We start from the raw sequence: 23,093 nt of genomic DNA, 5'->3' as shown, positions 1-23,093 counted from the left end.
AACTTATCACCCCAATACTCCCTACCTAAACAAAACAAATCCTCAACCAACCCCTAAATCCCAAACAAACCAACCCCTCCCGCAAGCCCCTCCGGACGGACCGATGGGCTGAGCCTCCTCCAGCGGCTGCCAGGGTCCGACGGGCAAGCGTCGCCAACGATACGCTCCAGCCCGGCAATCTCCTCGGCTTTGGAAATAGAATTTGGAAAAACGAATCCTTTTCATTAAAGAAAAATCTTCGGAGATAGCGGGGTTTTATTTGTTTATTTCCTCAAAAGCAGGGATCAGGAGTTGCTTGGGAGAGGGGCGGTTGGGAGCTGCTGGGGGCTGAGCCCAGGTCACCTGTCCCCTGACCCCTTTCCAGTCTGGGGCTAAAAATGACCTGAAATCGTCTGGTGCACCTTGGACATGGCCAATTTCAACCACAGTGCTTGCACCCCCATGTGCCAAGAAACCCGGTTTTCCCAGCACCTCCTCCTGCCCTACTCTAAGCATTAATTGGGGTGTGCTGGGAGAAGGGATATTCCACATCACACCTCCCACTCTCCGCAGCCAGGGAAACGGATCCTAGCGCCGTTTCCAGGACCTGAAATCTAGTGTGTTCCAATCAGGTGCACTGATGGGGCCGCTCCTGCAGCTCAGGGGGCTGGAGACGCGGAGGGACCTCCAGGTTACAAGAATCGGACAGGCTGACCTTCTAAAAGTGCAGCTGTAGGGGGCTGTTCCAAGTCTCTTGCTCTGTTCCCTAACATGGAGACCCTGACCTCCAGAACTAGTGAGGGTTGGTCACACAGCCTTTCTGGACAGCACTCAGACCCCAACACTGACCTTAATTTGCACCCAGACCAGCTCCTCCCCATAGTCGCAACACGGCTGCTCCCACTCCACACAAGCCCAGAGGGCCTCTACCTGCAGTAGTGCTGGAGAAAAGCCCACCAGCCAGCAGGTCATCTACCCCCAAAAGAATGATGTGCACACCCGTCCCCCAACACTGCTGGGACAACCTTTTGCCACTTTCATCTCCACAGGGTGAGAGGAGAGAAATTCCATCTTAAATTATTGACATAGAATGAAAAGCAACATTTTGGGTGGGATGACGCTTTTGGTGGGATGTTAGCACCCTAATTCTTTTTGGGGGTCTCCCTCCAGCAAACAAAGCTCTTTTCTCTAGGTCATGGGAAGGAAAGACCACAGAAAGGGGGCTCAGCAGTCTTATCTATGCTACCCTCATTTTGGGTTCTGAGGCTGCTGGCTGCAGCTGGTGGGACAAAGCCTTGGACAGACGGGTGGGGATGCGTCCTGGGACACAGACTGGTCAGCACAGACTGGCTCTGCCACCCCCTTCTCCAGATGGCTCTATTAGACTACCCCCTCTCAGATTGTCTGAGTGTTCACCCCCACCCCTCTTTTGGGTGAAGGGTAGCTCTGAGGCCCTAGGCTGAGGATGGAGAGGTTGTATCACAGACCATGGCTGGGGGGATATGAGGTGCCACCCGTTTCCAAGGATGAAGCTCCGAGCGAGGCTAGTAAACAACTTAGTCTTTTATTTGCCCAAGGCCGGCTGTTGCAAGCACTGAGGCCCCAAGACTTCCAGAAGGGAAGGGGAGGAGGGGCAAACCACTCTGCCTACCAGGTGCTGCCTGCCCCATCCTGCTTCTTGCAGGAGGTGGGAAGGGAAAGAAAATGGACATTTGTGCCATCAAGTATCTCCCCAGTTTTCAGCCACCATAAATATTCAGTTGTAGAGGAGGAAACTGAGGCACATGGATCCCCACAGGCTTCTACTTGCTAGTCCAAGGTTTAACTTACTCCCTCCCCTCATCTCTACCCCCAGCAGAATGAGCTGTAAGCAGCCTGGGGAGGGTCTCAGGAGCCCATCTGGTGGCCTGTGGAGGGGGGCAGGCCAGCCAGGGTCAAGGGCTAGGGGTGGGGGGAGCAGAAGGAGGGGTGTGGCTGGAGGAACAGCTGCTGGCGGTGGGGGGAGTCAGCACTCAATAGGGGACCCCAGGTGGGGTTCCATACTGATAGCAGTGGGGGACAGGCAGAGCCCTCAGCTGTCCAGACAGGGAAATTGAGGCTGAGAAGCCTCCAGTCTTTGGTTAGGGAGGGGCCTTCCTTCAGCTACTCAGGTCCATTCATCTTCCCCATGAAGACGCGGGCTCTGGGGCTGGAGCGCCTTGTCAGCGGCCACTCCATGTTTAGACTGAGGTACAAGGAGTGGAAGGCAGCCAGGTCACCTGGCCACAGAGCCTCCTTCCACTCTTGACAAACCAGAGGGTAACCCTCCCCCACCACAGCTGCTGGAAAAGGGAGTGCTGGGCTCTGGCGCCTGTCTGCCTTCCGCTGCTCACGTGCTTGAGAAAGGCTCATTTTTAGCACTTGGCCTCTTTTCCCTGCCTGGAGGGAGCTTGGGGGACAGAGCAGGGAAGAAGGCAGGCAAGGGGGACAGGGAGACCTGGAAGCAGGGCCCAAGGGGATGTCTGATTGCTTCGTTCTCCCCTCTAAGGGTGCCCAGGCCCAGAGAAGGGCCCTCAGCCGCCGTGCAGAGTGGAGATGAAGAGGACGCTGTCCTGGTCCTGAAGCTGGTAGTCCAGCTCACCCTGGTGCGGGAGAGAGGGGAGCGGGAGACCCTCAGGGCCACCTTCCCAGGTCCACCCCAGGAGTTGGGAGAGCAGGGGCTGAGGACTGGCTGCTCTGGAAGAGACAGACTCTACCAGAAAAATGGGTATCCTATACCTCAACCTGCAAATCTTCAGGATGGAGGGGTACTCCCATGTCCCCAGCTACCCATCCCTTCCTCACCTGGAGTGGGAGACTCCAGCAGCCTCAGTGTGGGGCTGGAGTGGGGCGGAGGATTACCCAGCCACTCTATACGTGCCTGAGGAGAGGCCCAACACTTTCCCACTGAAGCAGCAAGGGCAGGGGCTGGGGGAGGGATGTCCCCCAAGGTACTGACCAGTAGCTCCCAGTCGGCATCGTTAATCAGCACCAGAATTCCTGGCCGCCTGTGGGAAAGATGGTGGTGAGTAGCAAGGAGTGCGAGGCAGGAGGCAGTAGCACAGAGGAAGAGAGGCTGAGAGCTTTGGGCTGCTTGAGAGTGTGCTGGGGAGCTTTCCTCCTGGGGTCTGGCTAAAGATCTCCCAGGAAGGGGAGGCTGGTCTGAGTGTGAAGGAAACCAGGTCAGACAGTCATGCATGGTCTTTGTAGCCAGATGGAAAATGGGTGCAAATGCCAGCCAGCACCACCACCCAGACCGTGGGCAGGTCATTTTGTTTCTGAGTACCAGGTTCCTCATCTGAAAATGGGATAAGTGATAGTGTCTATCCCACAAGGCCTATACGAAAACGAAATGAGCTGATATGTGTGGAGTGCTTGCCACACTGTCATGGTAACCATTAGTGGGACTTTTCCAGGGGTCTAATCTTACTCTTGTTAGCCCTGGAAAATAACTTCGGCTTTTTTTTAGGCCTCTGCATGCCCATCCTGGAGAGAAGGCTGTTTTGCCTCTTCCGAATCAGTTGCCATGCCACATGGCAATGCTCACGTGCAGTCCTGCCCGGCATAAGGCAGGGTAGGTCAAGTCAACATTTGGTCAGGCAGCTTAGCCTGGCTCCCACTGGTAATGGCCCAAGGAGCACTGCTGGCCTTAGAGGTGGCCTCCAAGACCACTGGACCATGACCTGAAGGAGGGCTGATCCCCTAGGCCTGATCCCCTAGGACCTGACAGTGACCTATGCTTTGAGGCAAATAAGCGAGCCTCACAACTGCACCGGCCACCTTTCACATGGGGGACTGGCCTTGTTTTAGAAGTAACTTCTTGGCAACTGGAACCTGGTCCTTTCCAAGGAGACTGCACTGGGCTTCTATGGGGTGTCCCCAGTGAGTGTGTGTGCATGTGCATGGGTGTGTGCACGCACAGAGTCAATGACTCCTTGGAATTCTAGACCTGTGCTGCACTGTATGCTAATCTACTAGCTGCATGTGGCTATTTAAATTACAATGAAATAAAACAGAATATTTAGCTCTTCAGTTGTACTAGCTACATTTTTTTCCTCAGCACTTTCTGTGTAGAGAGTAACTGAGGCCCAGAGAAGCAAAATAAGTCGCCTAAGGTCCCACAGCAAGTCTGTGGCAACCAGAGGGCAGAATCCAAGTTTTCTGAGAAATTCACCAGGCTCCTTTCATCCGGGATTTAAAAAATCCTCAAGAGTTCGGTTTAGTAACAAGAAAACTGAAAATAGATCTCAGAGCTGGAAGAGTCAGGGAGGAGGAGGGGGAGAACTGGATTCAGAGAAGGCCAGGACTGAACCCGAGGGTGGGGGCTCAAATATCCGTCCCTCCCTCCACCCCCTTCAGGGAAGGGAGGAGTGGGACTCACACGCTGTCTCCCTGGATGAACAACTCTGGCCGCTCTTTTAGCAAATTCTTCTTGATCCAGATGAGCAGGTTCCGGATGTCCCCTGGAAAGGAATGCACAGAACAAACTCTTGTCAAACCCAAATGGCGCCTGCCCCACCCCCCAAGAGCCTTGCCTGGCCCACAAGGAAATACACACGGGGTTTAGAGGGCTTCTTTTAGACCAGGCTGTGATGGCCCATGAACTTGTAGATTCCAAAGGTGAGGAAACAGGTTAGGACAGGTCAGTGACTTGCCAGGTGGATCTTCAGAGAAAGCTGCACCTGGCACTGCTGAAGTCCTGGAGAAGAGGCAATGGGATTTACCTATAGTGGGGGGATTCAGGGCAGATGGCGGGAGGACTGCCGCATCTAAAGGGTTAGGAGACAAGCCCCTACCCACAAGTCCTGGAAGCCAGTCTCCAACTGCCATGGCTGGACTTCTGAGAGGACCCGGAAGAGCCCCCTCCACCTTTATCTCTCCAGCCAGTCACAGATGGGGAGGATTCGGCTTTGCTCTTGGAGGGGTCTGCATATATTTCCCTTTGTGAGGGAAAAAAACAATTGCTGAGCTGATAACATCAGTTAATTTCCTCTGGCAGAGGGAGAGAAGGATCATTCACCAGCTAGGGATGCTGACAAATCCCTGCTCCACTCCCCCGTCACCACCCCACGCTTCCAGAGCCCTCCACGCCAGCGGTGGCCAGAGGTTCGGGTGACAGGGCCTCTCCTGCTCAGCTAACACTGAGATCTGCCTCCTTGTGGTTCTGGGGAAGCCACCAGTCTCTCTGTATGTCTTGTGGAGGCTCAGAGCCACCTGTCTCCAGGGTCACCTGTCCTTTCCTAGGGGCAGCAGTATCGGGCCACAGCACACAGCAATGTGGCTCTATAAACACCTCGAAGCCTATGGTCCTCAACTGTCCGCCCCCGAAACAGGGCCATTCTCCTGAGGCTGCGGAGTTCCTTCTCATTCCCTTAGATGACTTGAGGATAAAAGTCCTAGGGCGACAACTCGCCTCTGGGAAGCCAGCAAACGGGTTGGGGTTAACCATCCCCATCCCGAGTCAGCGTCCAGAGGGGTCTGCTGTCCTGGACTAATGCCTGAGACAAAGCTCAGGGCTAAGCTGGAGAAGTCTCAGGTGAGGCCTTGGTTTTCCTGCCTGGAGTCCAGAGTGTACACAAGGGAAAGGCTGCTAGGACTCAGGGCGACTTTGCTCTGCCCTATCTGGGCCCGCAGTGTGGCACGCACACACGGCCCCAGCCTTGGGCAGGGAGTTAAGGCATGCTGGCTGGCACGCGTGCCCCCTCGCTCTGACAGGCCTGCAGCCTGGATGGTCCACTTTGCTTGGTGCCAACTTGCCTGGATTGTACGCAGCAAAGCACAGGGCCACGGGCAAAGTGTCCATGGACTGAGACTGCTGCCTTTCCACTTTAATGTCTCCTTTTAAACAAAGCAGATCGGAGTCTTCACGGTCCCTGGAGCAGGCAAGGGATGGGGAAAATGCTGCCTCCAACTAGCTGCAGCCCACTTGGACTCCTGGCTGGGTTCCTCCCTGAGGTCTGGGTTTCAGAGGTTTCCCCTTGGCTCTGAATCCCCTTGGCCTCCATCTTGGCACTGTCTGGTGGGCCGCCAACCCATATATCTTGTAGCGGCTCGATAGAGCCACCGGGGTCTGACACATCCATCAGCCAGCCCTGGTGGGCGGGGGTGTGCCTGTGTGTGTGGAGGCGGCGAGAAGGTCTGGGCAGTGCCTGGCCTTCATGGAACCAGGACTCAATTAGGGGACAGCCCTGGCTCCCTCCAAAGGGAAGGTGCTTCTGCTCCACTCTGGATAGGACTGGGGGTGGGGGAAGGGCTAGTGGTCATGGTGGGGTCATCCAAACGATGGCACCAGCATGGAGTCCCAGAGGGATGAGCTGGGGGATGAGTCTGCTGCCCAGTGCGGGCTCATTTATCATGATGCTCCTATTTGCTGAGGTCACTCCCTCCCTCTTCTGCCCGCCCCCCGCCCAGGCCTGCCCACATTTTTGATAGCCTGTTACCATGGTGAGGCTACCGCATCACCACCCGTATTGTTCCCCCATGCCCGGATTTGGGGGTGGGGAGAGGGGGAACTCATGGTTCCCTTTGCAGGATGCAAGGGCCACTCGGCCTGGCCTGAAACACACCCCCAGGGACATCTTGCTAGGCTTGCTGAGGCACAGACAATATGCAAATAGCCTTCAAGCCAGATGGTCGGCTTCCAAAGGTGCCCAGGGGAGGAGGAAGGGTTAAGCAGAGTCAGGGGCCGGTGGCTTGGGGATGGATGGCTCTGGGATAGATGGGGGCTGGAGACTCTCACTTTCACCTTCCCACTCTGTGTCCTCTTGTCTTCCCTCTCCTACTAGGGGCAGTCTCCCTCCTGGGATCCCATGTGATCACGCAGGAGAAAAATATTTATTGAGCAGCTACTATGTGCAAGGTGCTAGGGAGATGGCAGTGGGCAAGAGGGACACAGAGCTACCTACCCTCAGGGAGCTAGAGGCCAGTAGGGGAGACAGACCATACTTAATTAGTTGTAACAAATGCTATCTCCTTCATCTGGGATCAGGAGAGGCCTGACTGAGGGTGTTAAACAGTGAAGCTCAGGTCTGAAGGATGAGTGGGGTGGGCAGCATTCTGGACAGAAGGATAACACATGGGAAGGCTGGGGCAGGATGGAATGGGCAGGTTCAAGGTAGCAGAACAGAGAAGGTAAGAAGCTCAGCGGGAGATGGGGCCAGACCTTGAGAACGGGCCTGCTCCCGTAGGGGCCTCTCCCTCCTAGTGAACCTCAGCGGTATCTCCCAGGTATGTGTTTCCTGGGAACCAGGCCCCACTGCCCAGGCCTGTGCTTCCATGTGTCTCTGACTCAACACTTGAATCACGATCCAGCTCAAATGTATGGCAATACCATTACCATTACTTGAGTGGACAACTGGGGAGGTAGGGAGGGAAGGAGGGAGGAAGAAAGAGATTAAGAGCATGGACCCTGGAGTCAGACAGGCCTGGTTTTGAGCTGGACTCCATCACTTCCTAGTTCTATGACCTTAGGTAAAGAATTCTTGGAGCCTCGGCTTCCTTTTTTTGTAAAATGGGGATGTTAACATTGTCTCATAGGGTCATTGTGGGGGATCAAATAAGACGATATATACAAAGCTCTCAGCACTGTGCCCTGCATATCAACGCTGTAATTACTCCAGGATCCAGAGGAAGAACCTATACCCCTCGTGCTCTCTGGGTTTCTGCACGCTCTGCCCAGTGGCCTGGCACCCCAGCTTTAGAGGGCAAGGTAGAGCCAACCATTAATCAGATAGTGCTGGGACTGGCTGGGGTTTTCTGTGGCATCCCGTATCTTCCCATCAGAAGCTGGAAGGGGAATGAGGGGACTGGGAGAGTAGTGAGGGGTCCTAGATACTGACCTTCCTTCTATGTTAGATGTTTGAACCCACAAGATGTTGGGGTTGGCCAATGCTCCCAGTACAATCCAGGTGGTAGGAATGACACTCTGAGGCTGTAGGTGCTGGCGGCCAGGCTGCCCCTGGGCACACAGCACCAGAAGAGGGAGATGGGCACCTAATACAAGGTTTCCAGTGCAGGATGCCTTGGCACCTGGCCTGCCCATCGGGGGCAGAGCAGGCGATGAGAGCTGCTGCTCTATGGTGGAGTGGTTGAGTTCTGAGTCTACAGCCAGAGGACCTGGGCTGTGTGCTCGATGGCCTTAGCTAGGAAGTCACTTCATCTTGCTGTCTCAGTGTCATCCTCTGACAAGCAGGGGTAATAATCCAAACACCAAGAATGCTGAGGATTACGTAAGGCACAATGCCCATGGCAGGCCTGGCAGTGTCACACACACAGGACACGCTCAACAGATGGCTGCTCTGAGCTGTAAGCCCACAGTGACTTCAGATTCCTCATCCTCTGGGCTCCAGTACCTTCTAAAGGCTGCTGCCAAAGGGAGGATACCTACCATGGAGAGCACCGACGCAAGCTCCACCAGAATCCCTCGCCCCAGTGGACTTGTCCTACTCTGGGGGACACTGACTGCCCACAGTGGGAGGGCCCCAAAGGGTGTCAGCCTCAGCCTTGTGGGACTGAAACGGAGCAACCTCAAAGTCGTATCTGATATTGACTCGCAGGCGTAACAGACCCTCATCCAGCCTCTCTTTGAACACCTCCAGGGACAGGAGGTCAGCTCCTCTGTGGAGCGGCTCTGATTGTTAAGAGCTCTTTTCTCCCAAGCAGAAATCTGTCTTCCTGTCATTCCCACCCACTGGGCCTGAATGGTCCACAGGGACCACGCCAACAAATGCACCCCCTATTCCCCAGGATGGCCCTTCAGATTTGGAAGAAAGGATCCCCTAAGTCTTCTCTTCCACAGGTTAAACTGCCTCTGTCCCCACCAAGTCCACCAGGCTCCAAGACCGGCTCTTCGGGGAGCCCACCCCAGGCCTCAGTTGAAAAGGGAAAAGAAAGAGCTGGCAAGCGGGGAGTAACAGAGGAGAGGGGGTGGAGGGAACATCAGAGGGGCCATTTACAAGTGAATGGGGGTAAGAATGGAGCAGTTTGTGGGCTAAACTGGCCTCAGAAGGAGGTTTACAGATGTGCGAGGGGACCTCCTCATTGTTTAATTAAGCAGAAAGTGGATCTTTTCAAAAGCAATTTTGCACAGGGACTGGGAGGGGTATGGGGAGGAGGGAGGTGGAGAGGGGATCAGCAAACAGGCCCTGAGAGCAGAGAAAGGAACAGCTGGCCCCAGAGAGGCTGTGAAATGCATGCTAAGCAGTTTAAAGCACCCAGGAGCTCCTGCAGCTCCTGCCCTCCCTCACCAGCCACCCTTTAACACAAGTGGAGCAGGCGGAGGGGGCACAATGGCAGGGCAGGGGAAGACAGGCAGGGAAAGGTGAGGCGGCCACGTCTACACTTGGGGCCTGGGCAGGGGACCTTGGGTCAAAGGGATGCTTGAATCACAGAGGCCAACTCCCAGCAGCCACAATACCCTAAGCTGGTGGGTGCCTGCCTGGCCGTTTCAGCGAGATGGCTATTAAGACATCCCTCCTCTCACACAACTTCTTACTGGGTCAGCACACTCTGCTTCACAGATGTATATACTTGGATCTTGAAGAAACTTCTCTTATAGATGTCAAAGAGACAACCAGCTCAATAACGTACAAAGCAAGCCCAACCTCCCATCTTACAGATGGGGAAGAAAGAGGCTGGCAGGAATAAGTGATATGCAACTGTGCGTGCCAGGCTTCCTCTCTCACAGTCTCACTCCCTCAGGCCTTGCTCATCATTTCTCCCAAATTGGTTGGGTTGGAAGCTCTCCCCTGGCCTAGGAGCCACGAGTTCCCTCATTTGTGAGGCTTGTCACATTCTGAAATCTTACGGCTGCTATTATTTCTGCTGGAACCTCCAAGGCTCTCTTGGCCAAGTGGCAGCCCCTAGGCTGGGAAGGCTGCCAGATGACATATCTGGGCATGGACTTGGGGGAAGGGTAAGACTCTCCTAGCAGCACCAGGCCCCTGACCCCCAGCTGGGCTCACATGTGCCAGGGTGAGGCCTGGCAGCTGCTAACCAGCTCTGTTGGTGACCTAGGGTCTGCTTTGTGACCCATGCCTCTGGGCACAACAGGAACCAGGTGTAGGCACTCACAGCAAAGGGGCCAAAGACTAAGTGGGCCACTGTGCCTTCCCTCCCACTCCTCTCCTTTCTTCCCAGAGTGGGGATAGGCCCCTGCCTGTTCCCTGAACAGTGGCTGGAAGATGAGGTATAAAAAAATCTGAGTCCCAGTCCAGCCTCCCTACTCAGGTAACTCTGGACAGGCCTCAGGTCCCTCCCTCCTTCTCTTTTTCTTTTAGGGGTCTCTTATCTCTTGGGGTCATCTGAAAGTTGAAATGAGTAGCTGTTGAACTCATGAATAAATAAATGAAGGAAAGCGTAAAAACTGGAAAATATAAGATGTTAGAGTAATTCAGGGAGCCTCTCGGGATAGATGGTGATGGGTTAGTGGCAAAGTGCCAGGACTCTGAAATTCAGTGGCCTGAAAGCTAGTTCTGAATCCCAACTCTGCTATTTAAATAACTCTATGACTTGGCATGAGACCCCTGACTTTTCTAAATTTTGGTTTCTACCTTTTATTTGTTTTGTTTTTTGTTTTTGAGATGGAGTCTCGCTCTGCGCCCAGGCTGGAGTGCAGTGGCATGATCTCGGCTCACTACAACCTCCACCTCCAGGGTTCAAGCGATTCTCCTGCCTCAGCCTCCTGAGTAGCTGGGATTACAGATGCCCACCACCATGCCCAGCTATTTTTGTATTTTTAGTAGAGACAGGGTTTCACCATGTTGGCCTGGCTGGTCTCGAACTCCAGACTTCAGGTGATCCGCCTACCTTGGCCTCCCAAAGTGCTAGGATTACAGGAGTGAGCCACTGCACCTGGCCTTGGTATGTTACCTCCTTAAAGAGACCTCTGCTGACCACCTATTAGTCCTATTCAAGTACCCTTTTGTTCTCCTCATGCCAATTACTAAAAGTTGTAATGATGCAGTTATACATTCATTTGTTTACTTGTTTATTCCCTGGCTCCACTCCCATTACACTGCTAACTCTACTAGGGCAAGGACCACATCTGTTTCGCTCATGAATGAATATCCAGTAACTTAGTACAGTGATGGCACAAAGAGGGCACTCGAAATAGATTTGCCAACTACATGAAAGAATAAAGTACTTTGGGGCTGGGCGCGGTGGCTCACGCCTGTAATCCCAGCATTTTGGGAGGCCAAGGTGGGCAGATCACGAGGTCAGGAGATCGAGACCATCCTGGCTAACATGGTGAAACCCCGTCTCTACTAAAAAATACAAAAAATTAGCCAGGCGTAGTGGCAGGCGCCTGTAGTCCCAGCTACTCGGGAGGCTGATGCAGGAGAATGGCGTGAACCTGGGAGGCGGAGCTTGCAGTGAGCCAAGATCGCGCCACTGCAATCCAGCCTGGGCAACAGAGCAAGGCTCCATCTCAAAAACAAACAAACAAAAAAAGAATAAAGTACTTTCTTATTTTGAGACAGGGTCTGACAGCCTCAGGTCTGCTGCCCAGGCTGGAGTGCAGTAGCATGCTACTAGCTCACTGCAACCTCCACATCCCGGGCTCAAGCCATTCTCCAACCTCAGCCTCCCAAATAGCTGGGACTACTGGGATGCACTACCATACTCAGCTAATTTTCATATTTTTTGTAGAGACGGGGTTTCACCATGTTGCCCGGGCTGGTCTCGAACTCCTGGGCTCAAGCGATCCACCTGTCTCGGCTTCCCAAAGTGCTGGCCAAAGCGCCCAGCCAAATAAAGTACTTTCTTTTTTTTTGTATATTTAGTAGAGACAAGGTTTCACCGTGTTAGCCAGATGGTCTCGATCTCCTGACCTCGTGATCCACCTGCCTCGGCCTCCCAAAGTGCTAGGATTACAGGCATAAGCCACCGCGCCTGGCCCAAATAAAGTACTTTCTACTGTACCTGGCACTGCTGAGTACTCAGTCAATGAATGAATGAAATGGGGCCAGAATTATTAAAATTTGGGGAGCAGGCACAGTGGCTCGTGCCTGTAATCCCAACACTTTGGGAGGCTATGGTGGGCGGGTCACTTGAGGTCAGGAGTTAGAGACCAGCCCAGCCAACATGGTGAAACCCCGTCTCTACTAAAACATACAAAAATTGGCCGGGCACGGTGGCTCACGCCTGTAATCCCAGCACTTTGGGAGGCTGAGGTGGGCAGATCATGAGGTCAGGAAATCGAGACCATCCTGGCCAACATGGTGAAACCCTGTCTCTACTAAAATACAAAAAATTAGCCGGGCATGGTGGTGCATGCCTGTAGTCCCAGCTACTCGGGAGGCTGAGGCAGGAAAATCGCTTGAACCCGGGAGGCGGAGGTTGCAGTGAGCTGAGATTGCGCCACTGCAATCCAGCCTGGCGACAGAGCAAGACCTCGTCTCAAAAAAAAAAAAAAAAAAAAAAAAGTGGCCAGGTGCGGTGGCTCATGCCTGTAATCCCAGCTACTTGGGAAGCTGAGGTGGGAGAATTGCTTGAACCCAGGAGGTGGGGGTTGCAGCGTGCCGAGACTGCACCACAGCACTTCAGCCTGGGAGACAGAGCGAGACTCCATCTCAAAAGAAAAAAAAAAAAAATTTGTGGGTTTTCATGTCAGACAAACTCCAGAGGAAATAAATAATAACTTGTGATATTTTAATAAACTTCCAGGCAAGGTCTTTGAGACTGAATCTTTGAGAAACTTCTTCTCAGAGCACCGTGTGCCTTCCCAAGGCTGCATGGCCATCTGTCAAACTAAGAAACAGTCACCTTTAGCACCCCATGTCTTCCTCGACCAGGGACACACAATCCTGACACTAAACACCAGCCACATATCCCCTCCCAGCTCAATGTGGGCAGTGCCCTGCTCCTCAGTAAGTGTCCCCCCAGCCTCCAAGTGTGGCAGACAGACCCCACCCTGTGCCACTGCTCTCCAACCTGAGGGAGGGACAGAGAGGTGCGGCAGCCAGTGAATCTGAGCAATACTAATTGATTCCTGGCAGATGTGTGTCCAGTTCCAGAAGAATCTTGCCAAATCTCACTTGACCATTTTCTTTTTTTCTCTCCATACATATTCTGCTTTTTTTTTTTTTTTTTTTTTTTTTTTGAGACAGGGTCTCACTCTGGCACCCAGGCTGAAGAACAGTGGTGTGATCATAGCTCACCGTAGTCTCCATCTCCTGGGCTCAAGCAATCCTTCAACATCAGCCTCTAAAACAGCTAGGAACATAGGTGCATGCCACTATGCCTGGCTAATTTTTTATTTTTTTATAAAGACCAGGTTTTGCCATGTTACCCAGGCTGGTCTCAAATTCCTGGGCTCAGGTAATCCTCCTACCTCAGCCTCCCAAAGTGTTAGGATTACAGGCATGAGCCACTGTGCCTGGCTTATTTTCTTTCCTTTTCTTTTTTTTTTTTTTTTTTTTTTTGAGATGGAGTCTCACTCTGTTGCCCAGGCTGGAGTGCAGTGGCATGATTCGGCTCACTGCAACCTCCGCCCCTCTAGGTTTAAGCAATTCTCTGCCTCAGCCTCCGGAGTAGCTGGGATTACAGGCGCATGCCACCACGCCCAGCTAATTTTTTCGTATTTTTAGTAGAGATGGGGTTTCACCATCTTGGCCAGGCTGGTGTTGAACTCCTGACCTCGTGATCCACCCGCCTTGGCCTCCCAAAGTGCTGGGATTACAGGCGTGAGCCACCGTGCCCGGCCAATGCCTGGCCTGTTTTCTTATTTCTTTTTCTTTTTTTTTGAGATGGAGTCTTGCTCTTGTTGCCCAGGCTGGAGTGCAGTGGTGCGATCTTGGTTCACTGCAACCTCTGCCTCTCGGGTTCAAGCAATTCTCCTGCTTCAGCCTCCCAAGTAGCTGGGATTACAGATGCCTGCCACTGCGCCAGCTAATTTTTGTACTGTTAGTAGAGACAGGGTTTCATCATGTTGGTCAGGATGGTCTCGAACTCCTGACCTCATGATCCGCCCGCCTCGGCCTCCCAAAGTGCTGGGATTAAAGGTGTGAGCCACCGCGCCCAGCCTGACTTGACCATTTTCTACCACCCACCTCCAGGAACCTCATTTCCTGTCTCTTAATATAACTGATGCCCTCTTCTCCCCAGAAGTATCTCAGTCATAGGTAGAGACTGGAATCCCATCCCTGAGCCCTTGCTAGAATCCACTGCTAAGGTTACAAAAGATCTGAACACCTGCCATATCCGGTCCCCAGCCCCTAGGCTATCCTGACAGTTACCCGGCCAAAGATCTGCAAGTTAATTCTTTAAAATCTCCCAAATTAAAGGCAGGGACTGGCTTTTTTCTTTTTTTTTTTCTTTTTTTTTTGGTGACAGAATCTTGCTCTGCCACCCAGGCTGGAGTGCAGTGGCGCGATCTCGGCTCACTGAAACCTCTGCCTCCCAGGTTTAAGCAATTCTCCTGCCCCAGCCTCCTGAGTAGCTGGGATTACAAGCGCGCACCGCTATGCATGACTAATTTTTTGTATTTCTAGTAGAGATGGGATTTCGCCATGTTGGTTTAGAACTCCTAGTCTCAAGTGATCCGCCCGCCTCGGCCCCCCAAAGTGCTGGGATCACAGGTGTGAGCCTCCACACCTGGCCTGGGACTGGCTCTTGTTCATGTCTGTCTCCACAGTGATCAGCACATGGTCTGCTACACAGAAGGTGCTCAGTGTATATTTGTTCAAGAAAGATTAACAAGTATTTTTTTTTTTGAGATGGAGTCTTGCTTTGTCGCCCAGGCTAGAGTACAGTGGCATGATCTCGGCTCACTGCAACTTCCGCCTCCCCGGTTCCAGTTCAAGAAATTCTCCTGCCTCAGCCTCCTGAGTAGCTGGGATTACATGCACGTGCCACCATGCCCAGCTAATTTTTGTATTTTTAATAGAGACGGGATTTCACCATGTTGGCCAGGCTGGTCTCGAACTCCTGACCTTGTGATCCGCCCACCTTGGCCTCCCAAAGTGCTGGGATTACAGGTGTGAGCCACCCGGCCCGGCCGTTTAGACTCTTGTTTTTATTCCTTTGCCTGCTAGAGAGGCAGCTTAGCACACGGGTGCAGAACACAGGCCTGAACGGGGCTGAGTGTTCCCCATGGACCAACTCCTGTTCAACGGCCTCAAGAGAGGGGTTCAGAAAGCCAGTACTCACAGGGTTCCTCCTGTCCAGGCAAAGTGACTCGATGTTTCTTAATACCGTCAAACAGGAGCTCCGCACCACCTCTGCAAAGGAGGACCAGAGAAAAAGACAGCCAGGTGAGCTCCTGCAAATAGGAAGAGGTAGCAGAAACAGAAAACTGAGGATAGGGCTGGTAATGAAGCCCGAGAGAAGAAGAGACTAAGGTGCAGAAACACCTTGGGTGCAGTGACTAATTCTTTTTTCCCCCTTTCTTTCTTAGAGACAGGTTCTTACTCTGTCGCCTATGCTGGAATGCAGCAGTGCAATCATAGCTCACTGTAACGTTGAACTCCTGAGCTCAAGAGACCTTCCTGTTTCACCTCCCAAGTAGCTAGGACTACAGGTACATGCCACCATATCAGGCTACTTTTTATATTAATATTTATGTTTATATTTAATTTTATTTTACTCTGTTTAGTCTCACTCTGTTGCCCAGGCTGCGGTGCAGTGGTGTGATCTCAGCGCATAGCAACCTCCGCCTCCCAGGTTCAAGCGATTCTCGTGCCTCAGCCTCCCGAGTAGCTGGGACTACAGACATGAGCCACCACATCTGGCTAAGTTTTGTATTTTTAGACAGAGGGTTTCACCATGTTGGCCAGGCTGGTCTCAAACTCTTGACCTCAGGTGATCCACCCACCTTGGCCTCTCAAAGTGCTGGGATTACAGTCATGAGCCACCATGCCTGGCCCATATCAGGTTAATCTTTAAATTTTTTGTAGAGATGGAGTCTTGTTATGTTACCCAGGCTGATCTCAAACTCCTGGCCTAAAGCAATCCTCCCACTTCAGCTTCCCAAAGCGCTGGGATTACAGGCACAAGCCACTCTGCCCAGCCCCAGTGACCAATTCCTAAATATGACTTCTAATGTGGCAAAGTAGGATACAATTTTTACTAATAATCAAGTACCGGCCAGGTATGGTGGCTCACACCTGGAATCCTAGCATTGTGGGAGGCCATAGGCGAGATGACTGCTTGAGGCCAGGAGTTTGAGATGAGCCTCAGTGAAATAGAGCCTTGGTGACATAGCAAGACCCTGTCTCTATGTAATTATTATTAGGCAACCAGTAAATTATTATTCATTTATTTTTGAGACAAGGTCTTGCTTTGTCACCCAGCATGGAGTTCAGTGGCACAATCACAGCTCACTGCAGTCTTGACCTCCTAGGCTTAAGCAATCCTCCCCCATCAGACCGCCAAGCAGCTGGGACTACAGGTGCATGGCATCACACTCAGCTAATTTTGTACTTTTTGTAGAGATGGGATTTCGCCATGTTGCTCAGGCTGGTCTCGAACTCTTAAGCTCAAGTAATCTCCCCGCCTTGGCCTCCCAAAGTGCTGAAATCAGAAGCATGAGCCACTGTGCCTGGCCTATTTTTATTTTATTATTTTATTTTACTTTTTTAAAAAATTTATTTATTGAGACAGAGTCTCACTCTGTCGCCCAGGCTAGAGTGCAGTGGTGCAATCTTGGCTCACTGCAACCTTCGCCTCCTGGGTTTAGGCAATCCTCTGCCTCAGCTTCCAGAGTAGCTGGGATTACAGGCACATGCTACCACACCTGGCTAATTTTTGTATTTTTTTTTAATAGAGACAGGGTTTCACCATTGTGGCCAGGCTGGTCTTGAACTCCTGACCTCGTGATCCATCTGCCTCAGCCTCCCAAAGTGTTGGGATTACAGGCGTGAGCCACCGCGCCTGGCCTGTTTATTTTTTGAGACAAGATCTCACTCTATCACCCAGGCTGGAGTGCAGTAGCGTGATCTCAGCTCGCTGCAACCTCAACCTCCTGGGTTCAAGCAAACCTCCCACATCAGCCCCCAAGTAGCTGGGACCACAAGCACGTGTCACCACACCTGCCTAATTTTATTTTTATTTTTTGTAGAGACAGGGTCTCCCTATGTTGTCCAGGGTGGTCTTGACCTCCTGGGCTCAAACAATCCTTCCAAAGTGCTGGGATTAGAGTTGTGAGTCATCATGCCTGGCTCTGTCTCTAATTATTAAAAAAAAAAAAAAAAATCAAGTACGCAAATTTGCATACTCTTGTTTTTACTCCTCTGCCTTCTAGAGAGGCAGTTTACCACACAGGTGCAGAACACAGCCTTTGGAGCTGCCGGCCCCAATGCGAAGCTCAGGCTCCACCTCTCCCTATGTTGAGACCTTAGATGTGTGACTCAATCTTCTTTTTTCTTTGTTATTAAAATACTTTGGGGGCCAGGCACAGTGGCTCACACCTGTAACCCTAGCACTTTGGGAGGCTGAGAGGGGAGGGAGGATTGCTTAAGTCCAGGAGTTCAAGAGCAGCCTGGGCAACATGGCAACACCTTGTGTCTACAAAAAGTACAAAAATTAGGTGGGCATGGTGGTGTGCGCCTGTAGTCCCAGCTACTTGGGAGGCTGAGGTGGGAGGATCACCTGAGCCTGGGAGGTTGAGGCTGCAGTTAGCCAAGGTCACGCCACTGTACTCCAGCCTGGGCGACACAGTGAGACCCTATCTCAAAACTAATAATAATTAAAAAATATTTTATAACAGAGATGAGGTCTCACTATATTGCCCAGGCTGGTCTTGAACTCCTGGGCTCAAGCAATCCTTCTGCCTCGGCCTCCCAAAGTGCTGGGATTATAGGCGTGGGCCACCATGCCTGGCCTTGACTCAATCTTAAGCTTCAGTCTTTCCACCTGGAAAAATGTTGGGGAGCCACTGTGAGGCACTCTGGAGACCCTGTGCATCTAGGGGTTTCCTCTGGCCAGATGATGGTTTGAAATGCTCCTGCCCATGCCACCTGCTGCTGACCTGGTGGGCACATCACAGTGCTGGAGGCTGAGAGAGTCCATGGGGCCTGGCAACAACTAAGAACAACTGTTCACATTGCCTCACCATTTATAAGATGTTCCTCATCTCATTTCATCCTCAGGGAGTCCCAGGGAAGAAGGGAGAAGGTAGATATTATTAACTCACTTCGATAGAAAAGCAGACTCAAGCCTAGAGAGGTTAAGCAACTAACTTGTCCAAGGTTAGACAGTCAGGGGCTGAACTATAATTTCAGTCTAACTGATTCCTGCTTAGCACCAGCAGACTGGTCAGAAAAAAACAGGACTTCCCAAAGGTCAGAAAGCCTCTTGAGGGCAGAGTTTGGTTCATTTCTGTGTCCTAGCACCTGGCCAAGGGAAGGCGGGGACTGCAGAGATGATTGGAGCCAAGTCCAAAAGCTAAGGCTTCTGAGATGAGCGCCAGGGCTCTTTCAGCGCTCCATGCTGCTTCTCCCTCTGGGTCTCCCAATTCCCATCTCAGACTTCTTGTGGATCTTAACTGAAAAGGCCTTACCAGACTTTTGAAGGATGTGATGTCTTCCACCCCACCACTCTTTCCCAATTTCAGGGAACAGAGATGTCCTGAGACAGCCTGCCGGGAGGCAAAGGCAAGGCAAGCATTGTCATGGGGAAAACATGGGGCGACTGTCATCCAAACAAGGTCACGCTTTGTTGATGCAGAAATGTGGAGGGGGAGAGGAGGCCCATCTGTGGCCGCGCACAGGGCCATTTCAGCTGCAAGCCCGCACAGAGCCTCCATTTATCCCCTTCCAAGAGCCTCGTTTTCTCCTGGGTGGGGGGTTGGCACATGCAGCAGCTGGGGTGGGGGAGGGTGACAGGCAAGGGGCTCAGGAGTTGGGGGTCAGAGAAGAGGGATGGGAACTGAAGGCACTGGGACTCAGGCAAACAACCAAGACTGGCCAAACCTGGTGGTGCCAGGCTCAGAGGCCGAGGCTGTTTTTCCCTTTACAAGCGGATGAAGGGAGAACCAGTCTCGCTCAAAGAGTGACCTGTCACTGATGAATTCACTGGCCCTCAAGGGAGGGGTTGGCATTTCTGCTGTCAGCACATCTGGAGTGGGGGAAGGTGCATGCCCAGCCTCAAGAGTGATTCAGGGAGGCAGACAAGGGGCCTGTTCTAGCCCAGGAGAGACCCAAGACCAGACTCTCTTATGTCTTATAAGATCTGCTATTCAAACTCAACTGACATATCTCCATCTTCCTTCAGCCCCCCCAATTCTTGGTGAATGTGTTTGTAGACACCAGTGACAGGTACAGATATTCTCAAAACCGCCTTCACCTTTTCTGATGTATCTTCATCTTTTAATCTTCTGTATATACACATACATATACACATATATATATAGTTTGTTTATTTACTTCCTCTCCACCTGCTGGGCTGCAAGCTCTGCCTAAAACAGGGCCTGGTACATGGTAGACACTCAACAAATATCTGCTAAAGGAAAGGAAATGCCCATTTCTCCCAGTTCTTCTCTGACCTCAATGACATTCCCTCCTTTTGCCAATACCTCCGCAACTCAGGAAGGAGGAAGAGGGGTGGGACAGAGAGAATTCCATATCTGGGCCTTTACAACATGGACCACAGGGACACAAAACACAACTATATTACATACTTTGAATCCTCCGTGACCTGAGAAAACGCTCTGCTGAGAACAGTTCAGGGGGAAGACAAAGGATGGCAGACCTGGTCACTGACAAGAAGGAAGGTGTTAGAGGCTTAGAGGCCTTCCAGAGGGTCTCTGGAGGAGCTGGTGGGGCCAAGAGGACTATATCTGCTCAGGAGGGAGACCCTTCCAGGACTGGAGTAGGAGTGGGGCCACTAAGGGACAAAAGGGAGAAAATGATGGGCGTGTTAGCCTTTGCAAATTTGCTCCAGTTCTGGATAAGGGTGAATCATGTCTGCTAAGATACACAGGAAATGAAAGAAAGGTCAGGGCAAAAACGTGCATCAACCCAAGGACAAAGAGAGAAGGAACCTGGGTTTAGCATCATGTTGGGCATTCCTGAGAATGCTGCAATTTTCATGGAACGCTGTGCTGTGACAGGAGGTGATAGAAGGTGGGTGGGTGGGTGGGTGGAGGAATGTTGTCCTGCCTTGCCAGGGGTCATTATTGCTCTTGGAGGTAAGGGAGACTGAAGTGAGAGATGATTGGGTCAGAAAAAGGGCAATTGTGCTGGTGTGTAAGCTCAGGAGAGCAATGGCCCCATCTTCCTCACATGACTTCCCCACTGAGCTAGCACAGTACCTAGCAGAGACATTCTTGATAAACAAAGACCATGTCTGACTCATGAGGATGAAAGGCAAGTTGTCTGCAGATAAATCTTTTTTTTTTTTTTTTTTTGGTAGAGATGAAGTCTCCCCATGTTGCCCAGGCTGGTCTCAAATTCTTGGGCTCAAGCAGTCCTCCTGCCTCAGCCTCCCAAAGTGCTAGGATTACAGGCATGAGCCTCCATGCCTGGCCCAGATAAATCTTAACACAGCAGTCTGTGGCTTCTCTCTTTCCAGCTTTGCTGAGGCCTGTCAAGGAAGCACGGATCCTCCTAGAATCCCAGGCTTTGGGGAGTGTAGCTGGGCCAAGGGTCAGTGAGGCAAAACAGTGAGAAGTCCAGACCAATACAGTTCTAATTGGATCCAAGCAGCCAGACAATATCAATTAAAATGCACTTAGTCATGAGACTTACCCCCCTTCTAAGGGGCAGAAATGCTGAACGCTGTAGGGCATGGACAGACTTCTATTTATCTTTGTATCCTCAGTGTCTGGCTTGCTGCCCGGCACATGGTAGGCACTCAATAAATGGCTGGTGAATGAACTACCCAATTAAGGGAAAACATGAAAGAAATGGGAGGCATCCAATGAGAAGAAAGGCACTGGGAAGAGGTTTTAGATTCCCGTCCCAGACTTTTCCTTTCACATAGACCTTGGCTTGTTTATCTACACACACACAGGCACACACACACACCTACCTATTACACACACACACACACACACACCCCTACCTATTCCCTCTTTTCCACGTGATACTGCAAAGTACACCACCCATCTTTCAAGGCCTGTTTCTTTGCCTTCTCTCTAAGCTCTGCAGTTTCTCTCAGCTTTGAAACCATATGACAAACCTGTTTGTAGGAAGCACAAAATAGTGCCTTGGGTAGACTTCCTCCCTGCTCTGTGTTTCTTCAGTAATTGGTGTGTGTCCCAATTTCTGCATTTTTTGTCTTATGTATACTATACCGTCCCTGTTAGTTCCCTTCAGTGTCATTTCTTATTTGTCCCCGTGTCTCCACCTGACTCAAGTTCTGCAGAAGGCAATCAGCAAGTTTACTGACTGTCCTGAAGGAGGCTCAGGTCTGTTTAGCATCCCCAAGTCTTGGGAAAGAAAAAGAAAAAAGTCCCGCCCTGGCCACTACATCCCACGAGAAACAAGACCTTAATAACAGTGTAAAAAGAAACTGCTGCCCAAAGAATGAAATCAGTGGGTGGAGGGTGGTCCTTCTAGGTTCTAGCTCAGATGCCAAACAGATGGGATTGGTCCGAGATAGGAATGGAAAAGAAGATAGAGAGGCTGCCTGCTAACAGTCACGACCTTCGACTCCGGCGGAGCACAGGGCACCGAGGGGTACACAGAGAGCATCTCCCTCCCAATTTACGCCTCTATTTCCGGACAGACGGCCTCATTGCCAAGGGAGACTGGCCTCTCAGACTCTCCTAGGCGGGTAGCGTAGCTCACAGCGGGCACTGGGACACCCAGTGATTCGGCCGTGTCAGGCCCCACGGCAGAAGGAAAGGAATTCTGGGCCCGACGACTTCAATCCATCCCCACGGCGCCCCAGCTCTGTGACTCACCCGAACTCCACGTCCACTGACAAGGGCGCTGCCATGTTGAGGAAGCCGAGCTCGCAGGAAACTCCCCTCAACTTCCGGCGCGCCCGCAAATTTCCGGGTGTCTCCGGGCGCCGCGGACGGAAGAGGCGGTGCCCAGGAATCCAGCTTCGTCAGCTGTTGGAGGAAGACATCGAGGGAAGGGGAGGGCAGGGCAGGGCAGGGGAGGGGAGGGCAGGGCAGGGCAGGGCAGGGGAGGGGAGGGCAGGGCAGGGGAGGGGAGGGCAGGGCAGGGGAAGGGGTGGCAGAGGGAATATCACCGGTGCTGTTGGCGCTGTGAATCGGTCTCCTTCCGTCTTTCACCGACTGGGCTCAGAGACCCAGGGTGGGAAGCGCCTTGTACGGGACCACAAGCAGGCGGAGGAGAGCCCCCAGGATTTTTGCGGCGTGACCGTGAGCCACGTAACTGCTTATCTTGCATGAGTTAGAATCTCTTCAGTCTACACACCGCTTGGGCCAGCCCATCCACTCGTCTGGTTGGTTATAAATGACTCCCAGATCTTTATTTCCGACCCAGAATCTCTCCTGAGCGGGCGACTCGCTATCCAGCCGCCCCCTTTGCTGTCGATTTGGAAGTCACTCGTTCAACAGCTGTTCATTGCGCCTCCCTGTGCCAGGCATTTTGATCGGTGCTAGTGGTAAAGGGGATGGGCAAGGTTCTTGCCTTTAGGGCACTCACAGTCTAGCGGGGAGACTAACTGTAATCAAATAAGCATACTAAGACATGTACAACCTCAAACTTAAATAAAGTAACTGAAGTTATAGGAACTTCAAAAAGAAAACTGAGTAGACTGGACTTGCTGAGCTCTAAAACCTGAGTAAACTAGTTGGCTGTGAGGGGAGAGAAACCTCTAGCAGCATTCCAGTGAGGACGACAAAAGGCCCAGAGGCTCTGGGTGAGAACATGCTGGAACACGGGGAGGAAGGTGGAAGTTAGGGAGCCTGACTTTCATCCATCTAGAGATGGAGCTGCAAAGGTGCGCAGGGGCCAACCCCTGCCTTGTAAGCAGGTAAACATTTCAGTCTCTAGGAGCAGTGAGAGACAACTGAAGGGTTTTGGGAGACAGTGACATTTTAGAATTGTGTTTTAAAATATAATTTCTGGCTGCAATATGGAGAATGATTTGAGGGGAATAAGGAAAGAGACAAGGAGACCACTGGAGCCTGTTGCAAAAGCTCAGGGCAGGCCGGGTGTGGTAGCTCACGCCTGTAA

General features: G+C 52.0%; 1 protein-coding gene across 2 annotated transcripts; it reads right to left on the bottom strand.

Moving 5' to 3' along the window:
- Positions 1 to 1,524: 1,524 nt before the first annotated feature.
- Positions 1,525 to 22,506, bottom strand: URM1 (ubiquitin related modifier 1). 2 transcript variants are annotated; one of them, XM_054501064.2, is made up of 5 exons: positions 21,845 to 22,506; positions 15,148 to 15,218; positions 4,379 to 4,460; positions 2,957 to 3,005; positions 1,525 to 2,600 (listed from the first exon to the last, which is right to left on the bottom strand). In XM_054501064.2, the coding sequence occupies exons 1-5, from the start codon at positions 21,877 to 21,879 to the stop codon at positions 2,532 to 2,534; spliced, it is 306 nt and encodes a 101-aa protein (XP_054357039.1). In that variant the 5' UTR covers positions 21,880 to 22,506; the 3' UTR covers positions 1,525 to 2,531. The 2 variants fall into 2 exon arrangements, with proteins under 2 accessions (XP_054357039.1, XP_054357037.1); XM_054501062.2 differs by having other exon boundaries at positions 1,525 to 3,005; positions 21,845 to 22,476.
- Between the last annotated feature and the right edge of the window lie 587 nt (positions 22,507 to 23,093).

Source organism: Pongo pygmaeus, chromosome 13 (assembly GCF_028885625.2).
Source record: "Pongo pygmaeus isolate AG05252 chromosome 13, NHGRI_mPonPyg2-v2.0_pri, whole genome shotgun sequence".
Taxonomy (NCBI): Eukaryota; Metazoa; Chordata; class Mammalia; order Primates; family Hominidae; genus Pongo; species Pongo pygmaeus.
This window is presented reverse-complemented; position numbering and strand designations above follow the sequence as displayed.